The sequence below is a fragment of the Dicentrarchus labrax genome, unplaced genomic scaffold (genome assembly GCF_905237075.1).
Source record: "Dicentrarchus labrax unplaced genomic scaffold, dlabrax2021, whole genome shotgun sequence".
In the NCBI taxonomy this organism is placed as follows: Eukaryota; Metazoa; Chordata; class Actinopteri; family Moronidae; genus Dicentrarchus; species Dicentrarchus labrax.
The window spans coordinates 7449911-7464741 of record NW_026136706.1 but is presented as its reverse complement, the minus strand read 5'-3'; the positions used below and the strand labels follow the sequence as shown (position 1 = coordinate 7464741).

At 40.4% G+C, this 14831-nt stretch overlaps 1 protein-coding gene across 1 annotated transcript in view; it reads left to right on the top strand.

Moving 5' to 3' along the window:
• The window catches only part of dnah7 (dynein, axonemal, heavy chain 7), a 71286-nt gene that overhangs the window by 53789 nt on the left and 2666 nt on the right, over positions 1 to 14831 (top strand). The window contains exons 54-65 of the mRNA XM_051405003.1: positions 234 to 428; positions 3123 to 3215; positions 3388 to 3564; positions 3843 to 4004; positions 4094 to 4294; positions 4509 to 4670; positions 5416 to 5601; positions 6545 to 6682; positions 8978 to 9208; positions 10879 to 11031; positions 12896 to 13073; positions 13894 to 13997. Of these exons, the coding sequence (XP_051260963.1) occupies positions 234 to 428; positions 3123 to 3215; positions 3388 to 3564; positions 3843 to 4004; positions 4094 to 4294; positions 4509 to 4670; positions 5416 to 5601; positions 6545 to 6682; positions 8978 to 9208; positions 10879 to 11031; positions 12896 to 13073; positions 13894 to 13997 (1980 nt within the window). The remainder of the gene's footprint in view (positions 1 to 233; positions 429 to 3122; positions 3216 to 3387; positions 3565 to 3842; positions 4005 to 4093; positions 4295 to 4508; positions 4671 to 5415; positions 5602 to 6544; positions 6683 to 8977; positions 9209 to 10878; positions 11032 to 12895; positions 13074 to 13893; positions 13998 to 14831) is intronic.

Genomic DNA, 14831 nt, shown 5'->3' with positions numbered 1-14831 from the left:
CAAAGTATAGTAGATAGTTAGTTAATCAAACAAGCTGTTTAGCCTAATTTTTCAGTCCTCTCCATTATTGCTATATATATTATCTGTATTTTGTGTTTTCAATTTGCATTGAATTTTTATCCAAAGATAATCCCCCAAATTGTCAACCTTTTAAATATCTTAATCACAAAGTCTGGTTAATCCTATGTTGTGTTAACACTTCAATAGCTGCATGACAGTAATTAATGTCGTAGGTCGATGAGGCTGATTGGCGCTTCCTCCTGACTGGTGGCGTGGGTCTGGACAACCCCCACTCGAATCCCTGCACCTGGCTCCCCAAGAAGTCTTGGGATGAGATTTGCCGCTTGGATGAGATGGAGCGTTTCAAAGGTCTACGTCAGGACATGGCTCGCCTCAGGAATGAGTGGAAGAAGGTCTACGACAGCCCAGTGAGTGTTATCAAGCTGACCGCCTGGTCTTGGTGGGGCTCTGTCTCTGGGTGTTTAATAGGTTTCTGTGATGGTAAAGAGAAACTGGGAAAAGTTAGTTGTTTTCTGTCCTTCCTCTTTTTAAAAAGATCGGTATGGTTATATACCTGATAGCGGAAAATTGGGGTTAATGCTGACATTTTTTAAATCAGCATGCACAGAAAAGCACCATTAAATCAAAATACCCAAGAGAACTAGAGGGAGAATAAAATTTGTAAATCCCCCAGTAATGCAAATTTAGTCAATAAGCCCATTAATATGGATGGCATGGCTGGTGTCTTGTTGTAGAAACTGTAAATGTGTAGGTAGTCAGTTTAGGAGGTCAGCAGTTTGAACTGGGTCACACTTAACATCAACAAAATGTTAGACCACAAAATAAAACATCGAGGTGCAGTCTACTGCCACCAGAACATTTGAATTCTGCAGGTGCTACAGGACCAACGTCTATAGAGCAAATTGGTAAAGATATTTAGGATTTTAACCAGAGATTTTGTCAACATACAGTGTATGTGGACACTAAGGCCTTATACACACAATCTTAGGCAGAACTTCTTGGCACCAGCTTGAGCAATTGTTTGCCTGTGAAGAGAGAGCAAGCCTTGCATCAGTGCCACCCTGGGAGTTGTGCACAGCTTTGATTTACTAGGCTCAATGTTCAAATTATTCAAAATATAACACTTTTTGCAGCCGACCTTTCAAAGTGTGCAAAATCAGAGCACGGATGACCAATACATTACATATGGAGAAAACATAAAATATTGCTCTAATTTAAAAATAACGTAAAAATGCACCAGTACATCATGTGATGATCTATTGTGTTGAGCTGAGCTATTTGCACTAACAATGCACCTAACTTAATGGTAACCATAGCTCAGACTGCTTGTCATTTAGGCTAAAATTCTAATAAAAGTTGTTTGTTGCTTTCCTGGTAAAACCAGGACAACAAACAAAGATTTATCCTTGATATCAAAGAGAGGGCTGTGATGGACTGTGTATTAGAGAAGGAGTAAAGTGAGTGCAATGCAGGAAAACCTCAGTTATTAAGGTGTGCGGTGGGATGAGAAAGGGAACAAGGCCAGAGTAGGTTTGGCACATGAACCACAGCCAGCTTCGCCTACTCTGCAGCTCAGCAGGGCAGCTCAGTGGGATCCCACAACACTCACGCATGTATAACATATATTACCAATACAGATTGGAGACACATCCTTATGATTTCTTCATTTTTCTAAACATTCTGCTTCTTCTGCTGCTTCCATCTTCAAATATGAAAATATTCATTTTTTATTATTAATGGCTGCCAACAAGTTTAAGTACTTTGTTTCTTTACTATGTTATGATCAATCTTTGTATAAAATGCAATTTAAATTAACATTCAGTTAGCGTCCATTGTGTCCTGTAACTGCTTGCTGATTCAGTGATGCAGATTATCCAAAGGTATATGTTTCATTATCTTATTTTATTTCATGTTAAATAACTGAGTTTTATTAGTTTAGATGTTGTATAGACAGAAAGAAAAGAAAGTGGGAGGAAAGTAATATGCCTGTCAGGTGTAGATGATGCACACATGCACCCTCCTTCCATCTTCTAGTGATAAAGAATCTAAAATTGAAGTTTTATCTAATTAAATCTTTTTTGTTCCTGTCGTGCTAGTCACATCTATGCAATCTAGTCGCAAGAACAGCTGTTTAATCAATGTGTGGTGCACACAAACAAATATGTGTGCGGCACACATGCTTGTGTCTTTGCTGTCACACACATGCACACACACCATCTTTGATTTATAATCAACAGAATCAGCCACAACACTTCTATCTAATTAAATCTAGTTTGTTCCAGTTGTAGAATTCACATTTATTCAATCTTGATGCAAGAACAGCTGTTCAATCAAGCACACAGGCACTCAGGCTCACACACGCTAACACATCCCTGTACACACAGAGAATCCCCAAGAGATCCTAAATAGGTGTATCCGTCTCAAAGCACCTGCCAACACACATAGCCAGAAGTGTCTCGATAAACAGCCTTGGGAAAATAATTCCAAAAGTTCCGGCTACCATTGCTCACTTCCTCTGGTACACTTGTTCCATAAATTAATCAAACATATTGCTCTGACCCAGTACCCAGTGGCTTTTCTGTTTCCCCACCTCTTTCTCCTTCCGCTTTCTCCTTTTCCACAGTCGTTGCTTGTTCATACATATTTATCTATCTCCCCGCATTACTCTCCTCCCTACTCACATTACAGATTACCCCTCTTTTTGCCTAATTACATTGCTTAATCTTGCAACAGCTCGATACAATGCAACCCCACCCTGAAAATTCCCTCCTCTTCTCCAAGAAAAGTTGACAAAAAGGCAGCTGAATGCTGCGTATTTCTTCAAGGTAACCTAATGAGGGGCATGGCTTCTTGATGAATAAAAATGACTGGATTTTAAACAGCATTAAAAGGTGTCATTTCGTCATCTGTGTGGCTTTCCAGATACTCCTCTGGTTAACTTGATTGTATTGTATACCAGTCACTTAAGTGTTGCCATTTGAATTTAGCTTATATGTAATTATGCAAAATTACTACATGATTTTCTCTCCACTGTGAAATCTGAAGTAACTCTAATGTACAGTCTGAATTTAATATGGCTTGTGTGTTTTGCATATCTACAGACCCCACATCAGACTCCCTTTCCTGATGAGTGGCAGGAGAAGCTGAGCCAGTTTCAGAAAATGCTGGTGATTCGTTGTCTGAGGCCAGACAAGGTCAGTTCATATCCTATTTTCGAAAATATGGTAGGGTATTATTGAGATATTGAGTTTTAAATCACTTCAAATGCCTCTATAACCTAATTCTTCAAAATGCACCAATACATCAGGTTATAAGGACTACCTTTATACACACACAGTAAACACATTCCATTTATGTGTTCCCCAGGTTATTCCCATGGTGCAGGAATATGTGTCCAACAGTTTGGGTCGTCCGTTCATCGAAGCGCCACCCTTCAACCTGAGCAAGGCCTTCGTTGATAGCCACTGCTGTGCCCCCCTCATCTTCATCCTCTCCCCTGGTTCAGACCCCATGGCTGCATTGCTCAAGTTCGGAGATGAAAAGGTACAGAGACACCTGGAGAAATTCAGCAGCTTTGAAGCCTGCTGTGTGTACAAACTCAAAATGAAACAAGAAATTGAATCCTCTAGATTTCCCAGGCTTCCACGCACATCTTAAAACCACTGAAAAGTATTTTGACTCCTTCCTGGTCAAAAAGCAGCTACATGTGTGTGTGTGTGTGTGTGTGTGTGTGTGTGTGTGTGTGTGTGTGTGTGTGTGTGTGTGTGTGTGTGTGTGTGTGTGTGTGTGTGTGTGTGCGCACGACTGTTCTTATCCCTTAGGGCTTTACGGGTAACAAGCTGACCTCCCTCTCTCTGGGCCAAGGCCAGGGTCCTATTGCTATGCAAATGATTCAGACAGGCCTTAAAGAGGGCACCTGGGTGGTTCTGCAAAACTGCCATTTGGCCACATCTTGGATGTCAACGCTGGAGAGAGTCTGTGAGGTCAGAACACACACTTAAGCTTTATACGATGATAATACATTTCTTCCCATACACTTTTATTTTAACTTGGTCTTTGTGGCTGTGAGCAGGAGCTGAACCCAGACACCACCCACCCAGACTTCAGGTTATGGCTGACTAGCTACCCGTCTCCCACCTTCCCTGTGGCAGTGCTTCAGAATGGGGTGAAGATGACCAATGAGGCTCCAAAGGGCCTCCGCGCCAACATTGCACGCTCCTTCTTAATGGACCCCATCTCTGACCCGGAGTTTTTTGGCAGCTGCAGCAAGCCGGTCAGTGTGTGTGCACATATCTAGGTGGCTTGCAGTACATATCTATCATACCTACATCAGTGGGTGTTCTGAGCTCCTTTGTGTCTCCTCTCACCCCCACTGTGCATTTCAGAGCGTGTTTGTTTTATCTGTGGAAATACTAAACGACCACCACTATTCATCTTGTTATTTATCTAAGACTACGCCTTCCATTTTTTGCTTATCTACTTCTCAGGGTGTGTTCAAGAAACTGCTATACGGCCTGTGTTTCTTCCACGCCCTGACCCAGGAGAGGAAGAAGTTTGGACCTTTAGGCTGGAACATCCCATACGAGTTCAATGAGACCGACCTACGGATCTCTGTACAGCAGCTACACATGTTCCTTGAACAGTACCAGGTAGTTATTTTCAAATTGACTTTCCCTTCAAAGGTGATTTTTATATATTTTTTAAATAATATTGTTTTCCTGTAACTCAATTTAAGATAGTCATCAGTAACACAGATTTTTTCCCTAATTACTAAATCCCATACAGTGTTGGATGCAGGCTAGTGCATACTAACATAACCTTGTTCTGTCATACATACTTTACATATACTCACATGAAGAGACTATATATCTGGGTCAGAATAAAACTCTGACTCTCACATGCAGATGCACATACACCATCCACTCCTACGTATATATATTCAGCATCTAAGCCCATAATAGAAATTCTGGCTTTTACAAGTGGGTTCCTCTTCACTCAAGTATCCGCTTTCATCAGCTATATTCAAAAACCCTCTTGACATTTTTCCACAAACAGATAGCTCTCCAACCCTCCACCAGTCCCCGTTCCTCTGCTGCAGCTGAGAAAAAGTGGCAGGAATAAACTACTCAGGGTATCTTTTTTTGAACGAGTGACATTTTCATTTTGTAACCAAGTGTCGCTCACTGAATTTGTAAGTGAAATCCTCGTCCAGAAAATGCCACAGTGGCCACAAGCCCACCCTTTCACCTGCTATTACATCAGTTTCCATTCAAAGTCTAAGTCACAGAGTGAATTTCAACTAGTTCTCCTGTTTCGGAAGAACATACTCAATACTCTGCTCTCAAAACGTGCAGCCCTAACGCACAGGTATTATTGAGTTCTCGTTTCTTGCAGGAAGTGCCGTTTGATGCTGTCCGCTACATGACTGGTGAGTGTAACTATGGAGGTCGTGTGACAGATGACTGGGACAGACGGACGCTGCGCACGATCCTCTCTATATTCTACACCTCAAAGATCATCGAGGACCCTGACTACAAGTTTGATCCCAGTGGGCTCTACTATGCACCAGCTGAGGGTGATGTAAGAACTCATTCAGTCACATCTAACAGAATGCAGATTCACCACAAGGGGGAGCTGTTAACAGTTCAGTAGCTCTTTTTTTACTTTCATCGTCTAACAAATGCAGGTATTAGTAGGGTAACTTCACACATGTTTTTCTGCCTGGGCAGAAAATACGATCTTTTGTTGACAACAAGAAAGTGTCTCTCCACTTCCTTCTCCAAATAAAGTATTTATTCAACACAAACCTACTTACAGTATCCTGGCTAGGTTATTCAGATGACCACATGCACGGCACTACGGGCTATTATGCAAGAACTGTGCTTTGCATCAATGACACTGTGTGTTTTTGTTGTATTCAAGATAGTTTGACCTTTTTGAGATACGGAACAATGCAGCTTAGATATGTTATGTGGCATGTTATTCAAATATAAATATCAAAAGTCTTATTTAAATATATTCCAGCAGTGTAGCCGTCAGTTCCATGACCATATACCCATCAGTTACAAGAAGGTGCCTGAAGTATTATTAACTTAAAAACTCAATAAAAGTTAAGCTCACTTTAATGTGCTTGTTTTTAAACTAAGCATATTACAGGACTCACAGTTGCTTAGCACTGTTGTTGAGCTACCTTTAAAAAGTCATTAGGAGATAAAATGTGTATAACAAGGCACAGCAGGCAGCCACCATCAGTGAGGGTTGATATATTTGTTAACACAAGTGCAATCTATGGCGCGCTCCATTTTATTTGGCATTTTGTTCTCCAGTGCTGCACCCCCCTCTAACCACATCTTTTATTCATGAAGTCACATTTACATAGTCATTATAATAAATGTCAGCAATCTAAGGAGCTGACTTGTTTTTCAATGAGTGTTATTACTCGAGATGTTTCCTGATGTTGCGTTGAAAATTGTCCTCTTACTTCACTCTTCTCCCTCTGTTTTTATCTGCATCTCTGTTGCAGTACAATAGTTACATAGAATACACCAAGGCGTTGCCGCTCAACCCTTCGCCGGAGATTTTTGGCATGAACGCCAACGCAGATATCACCAAGGATCAGGCTGAGACACAGCTACTGTTTGACAGCATCTTGCTTACACAGGTAAATCCACCTGGACCTGTGAAACACCAAGTATTATATTGATTAACTGCCAGTCAGGAATGCACACAAACCCAAAACCATTGCATTTTCTGAATATAAAGCTTACTGCTAGTATTTCTTTTTTAATACTATTTGTTATAATAATGAGGACATAGGGGCAGTAATGCACCAATCCTCAATTCATTATTATGCCATAAAATGACCTGGAGGTTTATAATAATAACATATATTTCAGACATGAAACAGAAGTGTGGCCTGGCATGAGTACAGGTGAAACAAACAAAAAAAAAAGTGATTTTCACTGATTTTCAGTGCCAGCAGCCCTGGGTTGCTTCCCAAACCAATGCGCCCCCTCTTGGCCAACATCCCAGATGCTCAGTTGGAATGTCCCTACTCATCTGTTACATTTTCAGTGTAGATAGAGTACATCACACTCGAACCTAGCAAATATACACACACACACACACACACACACACACACACACACACACACACACACACAGAGAGAGCCTCATAAGATGGAAGGCTTCACAACAAATAAACTGAAATACACACATGCACCTAGACAATGAAATACTGTCTCACAAAAATGCACACAGCATCAATATACTTCCCTCAAGTTTCCACTGACTTTTATAAGTATCATTGCCAGCATTAAATATTTTATCAACCCACATTAAAATGTACTATGCAACATTAATTAAAGAGAAAAAAATATAAATAAATATTTCAGTTGTTTTTGGATATTTCTTAAAGAACAAAAAAAATCCCTCTTATTAGGTAGTCTTCCTTTGACACTGCAGAGACGTAGTATGACTCACAGTGGCTTTGGCGGCGCTGTGTGATCCCACATCATTATATCTCAGCTCTGTAGAGTTAGACTAGGTTAGCTTGTTGCGGATTATATCTTACCACTTCTCGGCTCCAGTCGGTGTTGGCTGCAAATCAGATCTTAGAGATTTCACATCAAAACCTACTTGAAGACGACAGAAGTGCAGCTTCCTCCTGCAAAAAAGCGGAAAGGGATATTTATTTATCTGTGTATCCATTTTTTTTTTTAATAAGATACAGACCTGTGCCTCTCACTTAGCATAGATTTAACAGACAGTCTTATACCTGTGGGAATTCAACTTGATATTAAACAAGTGCAAGTGATCTACATATAGAATAAGAAAGTTAGGTGTCATATGTGCACACTGAAACATACCCTATATGCATCTTATACATTCTAATTCTTTGGATTTAATCTCTTTAAGATTCCAATATACAGTGTACATATGCTGTCGTAAACACCAAGGATATATTTAGACAGCTACAGACCTGGCTTTCTACAAACAAATACAAAATGATTTCCATGGGCATTGCCACTTCTAGACTTCAAGTTAAAATTAGAGCTCAATGGAGTCTGGCATTTATTCATATAAACTCCTTTCAACAAGATTAATAATGGCTTCAGTCATGTGTGGACTTTATTAGCATCTAATACGTTCTCATCAGTCTCAATGACCGATAAACAGGGAGAGGCTTCAAATGGAATGAAACAGCTATTTGTCATTCCCCTACTGTAACCCCAATGCCATTAGCCAATGATTATCCATTACCGCTGGCTAGTGACTGAGCATCAAATAGGTAAATGGTGCAAGTTGAGCCGAGAGGAAAGCGGAGGAATCACAGATTAGAGTGAATGATTATCAGCATGAATGATTATTAGAATTGTTTATAAGATTGTGTCAAATTTCTGTGTGGGAGAAATTAGGGGAAATGTTGTGAAGCCTTCCATCTTATGAGGCTCTGTGTGTGTGTTGTGTGTGTGTGTGTGTGTGTGTGTGTGTGTGTGTGTGTGTGTGTGAAACTGTGTTTGTTCACAGAGGGATTCCAGTAAATATATGCTTATGATCGCATCATCAGTGTTGTTACATTGGTAGCAGTAGGTTAGCCTGAGAAATGTCAAATTAAGAAAGAGGAGGTCAAAATTAAGATTTAAATCATATGACTGATATTCTGTTTCATTTTGTGCCCTTTTTAAAAGCACATGTCAAAATCAATCTGGCACAAAGACGATGAAATATAAGCAAAGTCAAGTCAGAAGTCAGAACCTCTTAACATCAGGGTCTTTTCAGGACCAAAATAGCACCAATGCAGAAGAGTCCTGAAAAAAGGGAATACATAATTTGACAAGTCAAAGACAGCTAAAGATAATTTTCCCCAAAAACGATGAACTGTCAAACCAATCCGAGCCACAAGTCCTGCCTCCCTTTTCTCATCCGTCCTCTGTCGCTCTGTGTCTCTGATCAGTCCCGCTCTTCAGGCGGAGACGCCAAATCCTCAGATGACATGGTCTTTGATGTGGCAGCTGACATCCTGAGCAAGCTGCCTGGAGACTTTGACTTGGAGGCAGCAATGAGGCGCTTCCCCACCAGCTACAATCAGAGTATGAACACGGTGCTGCTGCAGGAGATGGGCCGCTTCAACAACCTGCTCGGCACCATCCGAAGCTCCTGCATCAACATTCAGAAGGCCATTAAGGTACATGAGACGAGCTGGTAGAAAAAGTGTTGGATGTAAAAAAGAGTTGAGCAGTTCATGTTAGCAGTAAGGGCTAGGCGTCATCTTAATATCTCATTCTCAGGGATCCTTACTGTTCGGATACTTACAGCATGATGTATGGCCAGATGCACTATAATTACCCAAAATGTGTCTGTTTTAGATAAACAGTAAAGCCAAATGATGAATCATCATTGATTTTACATTTCTGTACAGTGAAAGCAATATTTCATGAGAGGAGGCACACCTCTCCTGAATTATTACAGGGAAAAACTCTTGCAATACATCTTCAGAAATCAGATACTGTAAGCTTTCAGCACAACACTCCAAATACAATAATCTAACACTATAATTTTCTATTACATGGAAACATTTGTACAGTAATTGTGAAAGTTTAGGGCAATTTCTAGAAATTAACCACAATACAGAAGACCTTCTTCCTCCTGAAATTCTACGTACAATATGTTACTGTATTTTGTATTTTGTATTTTGCAAGCACTGTTATTAGATTATGCACTATGCAGAGGTATAAAGCAATGAGCTGCAGAAAAAATGAAATGGATACATTATAGAGATGTTGTTGACCCTGACCATGTTGTTGAATGACAAGAATGAATCACCCACCCAAACCTCAAAATGCTCTTGACCTTCTCTCAAAAAGTGCTCTTTTTCCTCTGTAGCATAGTAGGCCATAGACTAGTACAATCTACAGACCTGGCTGCAGCTCTATGAATGAAAATAGATGAAATGAAATTCAAATGAAATTTGATGGTTATCCCTTGAATAGTTGTAGAGACATTTCAGTCTGGACCAAAGTGTTGGTCTGACTGACTGAGAATGATCATCCCTAGAGCATGGCTAAAAATATAAACATGTGATTGCAGATTTCTAAAGGAATAGTTTGAAAGTTGGGTTGTGGTTTTGCAGTCATTAGATCCATAAAAAAGCATCTGATGAGCTAAGATTCTCAACAGTTAAGCAGACTCCCTAATATAGCTATCTTAAAGCCTTAATATAATTATAATCAGTTTTTTTTTTTTTTTAAATACACTTGAAGAAGTCAAAATATCTACTTCGGCATGACATCCTCAGGCAAAAAAAAATACTGAGTTTGTATTTCGCACTTGCCATGACCTATAATTAGACTGCATTAAGACTAAAACTGTAATTATTTAGGTCATAGAATTAGTGGGGAAAACTAAAGACCAAACACAATATCATTTGAATGTATATGCATGAATATGTGTAGCATTGCACTCCTAATTACACCACATTCAGAAAAAACAAAAAAAACATGCCTGAACACGCGTGTCTCTTTACACCATTTAGCAAACTCCATAAACATTTCCTTTCCTCCTGAGTCTCATGGGATTGAAGTGGAGAGAGAATAAAGAGTCAGGAAGGGGAATGAGCACATCATCTTTCATCCTGGTATAAAAGACCCCCTACAGAGCGATAAGAGTTTCCATTATGTGGCTGTCTGTCACCTATCTCCAGAGAGGTTTTTAAGTGACAAGCTTGAATTTCTCTAATACTCGATTCAGTGTTAGAACAGGGCTTTAACAACTTCATTTTCAAGTAGTAAAGATTTGAATCACATGTCTATGGGTGAATATGTGCATTTGCATGTGTCCGTGTGTGTTTATGTGCAGGGGCTGGTGGTGATGTCTGCAGAGCTGGAGGAGGTGGTTAGCAGTATCTTGAAGGGCCGTATCCCAGGCATGTGGATGAAGAAGTCTTACCCCAGCCTCAAACCGCTGGGAAGCTATGTAAACGACTTCCTGGAGCGACTCAAGTTCTTCCAGGTAACAAAGCCTGTTCAAAATCAGATGCTAAAAAATGAAAGATGTATTGTGGGGTTAGTCATAGCTACTGAGAAAAAGACCCTTAACGAAGGAGCCAATGGGGGTGTGAAGAAACAAAAAAACAGAGAGAGACTTGGAGAAAGAAACAACAAAGAAGAGTGTGTGTTTTTGTTTTCATTGTAAAAAGGAAGGACCTTAATCTCTTAATCACTCTTATAGCAACGTCAGATTAGTGCATGTATATCGTCATGGTCAGTCAGCACACACATGGAACAAACAACAAGAAAACATTGCTTTAATGGTAAAAAACTGTTGTGTACGAACAGATTCGGTCTTTGTTAAGGGTGACGTTACTTCACTGATGTTGGGCTGCATATATAATGTGTTATGAGGCAGTGGGCTACCATAAACCTTCAGAACAACTAAAGTGATCCTTGTCGTAGACTCTACAAGAGCCTTGTTTGACCTTTTCCGAGGTGAGGAGCTAGTATCACATGAAAAAGTTACATCAGTGCACGTTGTAACCTCTGTAATGAACTGAAACCCTGCTTTAAGCCGTGTCACACTCGAGTTACACAAGACCGGTTCACTTCACATAGAAGGTGGGGGGGGGTCTAGTAATGCTTTTCACTCATGAGCAGAGTTGGGACAGGAAACACATGCAGACACATGAGCTATTGTATCATGTGAGTCTGCAACTTCATCATCAAACAGGTTCCATGGTTTCCCTGTGTATTTCCACTGTTCCTCATGTTCATCGTTACTCAGTGGAATGAGAATAATGTACTGTGTGTGTGTGTGTGTGTGTGTGTGTGTGTGTGTGTGTGTGTGTGTGTGTGTGTGTGTGTGTGTGTGTGTGTGTGGAAATGTCCACCCATGACTCCCCACAGGGTGAGTTGGAAAGTCACGGGTTTCTTATCTGAAACAGCTCGCTCTCTTAACAGAATACCTCGACATTTTAAGAAACGTGATTGATTACTGTGGTAAAACGAGTTGAAAAGAAAACATTAGTTTCATCTCACTGTGTTGAGTGGACTGACTATTCCAAAACATTTTAGTAGTAGTGAAGGAAGTGTGCAGATCTGTTACTTCTGTAAAAGTATCACTACCACACTGTGAAAATACTCCACTACAGGTAAAAATCCTGCATTAAAAACCTTACTTAAGTGAAAGTATGTAAGTATTATGAGCAAAATGTACACATCAAAAGTAACAGAATATGGGTCCCTGACAGTGTTTTACTATCATATATGAAGTATATGCTGCATTTAACTGCTGTAGTTTTAACTAGTTTATATACTGCTGGTTAGTTTAATCTACAGCAATCCACCATATTCTGTAAGATGTGTGTAAAAATGCCAGCCTTCTATCTCTTACAGAAAACAAGAAGACTTATCAATACTCTCTCCAAACCTTAAAAAAAATTGACTCTTGTTGGCATGATTGTGGGCAAGTGGGTACTTTAATCCACACACGGTGGCGTGTGGATTAAAGTACTAAATCCTGCTGGACAGAAGTGATTAACTCACTATCTCCATCTATGAATATAAATCCTGCTGTTTGTCTTGTTATTGTTTTGGGGTCCAGGGCTGCACAGCTGATTTCAGTCAGTGTGTGTATATATGTATATATATATATATATCAACAACAGTGGGATGGATTGCGATCTTTAGTACTTTAGTACTTTGTTTTCTTTGTGATCCTGAACCTGAGATAATTTTATACCTGACGTGTAAATCCTCCTACAGGTCGTCAGTTCAGTCACATAGTTGTTCATTTGTGCATTTTTTTATATATTTTGTATTATTACTTTTACTGATTAACCTCTATAAACACTCTCTTCTCTGACCTGCTGTGCTTTCAGGACTGGTATGATCAGGGTACGCCTGCTGTATTCTGGGTATCAGGATTCTTCTTCACCCAGGCCTTCCTCACAGGCAGCCAGCAGAACTATGCCAGGAAACACACCGTCCCTATTGACTTGCTCGGCTTTGACTTTGAGGTCCTGGACGACAAACAATACAAACGGGCCCCAGAGGACGGTAGGATGCTCACAGGGCTGGTAGAGAAGATAGGCTGAGAAAGGGTGTGTTTAGACAGAAGGAAGGATGGTAGTTTAAAAGTAAAAGCAGGATATTAGGGTAGCTTTTGATAGGATAAAATGGCCCTATTCAGCAAAACACCCCCTGGTTTAATGAATGTAGAGAAAAAGACACCAGGAAGATACAGAGAGCACTTGAAGAGAGAGAGAGAGAGAGTCAGAAAGATAAAAAAAAAGGTTCAAGGGGATAAAAAGTGAGGTTTCAAAGCAGAATGTGAAATAAGCAGTGGGTGGAAGAGAAGTAACAAACATAAAAACTGACATTAGGCTGACTGAATATAAGAGAGGCAGAGTATAAAGTGAGAAAGTAAGTTAAAGCAAAGCCTCCACCGCCTCTCGTCTGCATGCAGGCCTGCGTCAGCCCCACGCTGTGCCTCCAGCTCTGCTGTGAGATTCTCAGTCAAAGTCTCTCATAAAGCCTCATCCTCAATCAGTCCCCAGCCGGGTCCCGTCACACTAACACAGCCTATACAACCAAGCCACAAATCTGTGTTTGTGCATTTGGGTGTGTGTTACTGACAAGATGCCAACAGCCAGCTATCTCTAAATCCCCCGCACTATTGATAGAAGAGCTCACATTCTTTATAAAAAGACAGTGTTATGGCACAGAGGTCAGTTGCTGCAGCTTGATTCATAAAGTTTTATGGCTGCTGGAAGAGCCAATATGCATTGTAGTCACAAGGCAGAAGGTAGTTGGCGGTGTTAATATCATACTAACACTAACCTTTACCTCTGTCTCTGTGTTTGTGTGTCACACTCAGGTGTGTACATTAATGGCCTGTACCTTGATGGCGCCCGCTGGGACAGGAAGACCAAACTTCTTGCTGAGTCCTACCCCAAAGTGCTGCATGACTCCATGCCTGTGGTGAGGAGCACGCATATATAACACTAACTCTACTTTTTTTTTACCACTTCCTTCATTCAGCCTGACATTGTGTTCATGTTTGCAGTTTCCTTTTATTTGAGTCAGGAAAAACTTGTATTTGACAGCATGGCTCTGTTCTGGGACCCTTGCCCTTCTGTTCCCCCCCCACAGAACAGAGCAGGCATCAATGACAACAGATAAGACACTGATTAAATCAGATACAGCATAAAAGGAGGAGTTTGGTTAGAGGCAGGTTGCAAAGCGGCTTGCAAAGGAAGGCAGGCTAAAGCTGCTAAAATAAGGCATCCTGTATGATATTTGCCAAGAGGATGCTTCGGAGGGAGCTCAGCTGAGGGACCGGACTGAGACTGACGGACACTACTGGTCCTTTAAAGTGCTCCATAAACTGCTGCCAGTCACCAGGATTTGATTTCCCCAAGTGGGTCCTGATGATGCAGGATGACAGTTGCCAAAACTGTCCATTTAACAGTCAACTGTCAGTCTGCATAACTTCATGTTTATATGTGTGAACATTGTATCATGTGTGAATACACCCTGAGATACATTTTTAATCCTTCGTGGAATCAAGAAACCCCCCCGAGGTTTGATTTTTACTTTTTCTCTTGATCAGATGTTGGTACTTTAATATCTCTTGTACGATTGGGATTGGAATATTAGTTGATATAAGAGTTATATCCAATGTGTGTGGGTTTACATTTTCTATATTGTTATGGTTTTACTCCTCATTGTGGGAAACTATTAAGCCTTAGTGTATAAGATAACTAGACAATTTAGGGTGAATAACACTGCAGGCAACCAGTCAAAAAAAAAAAA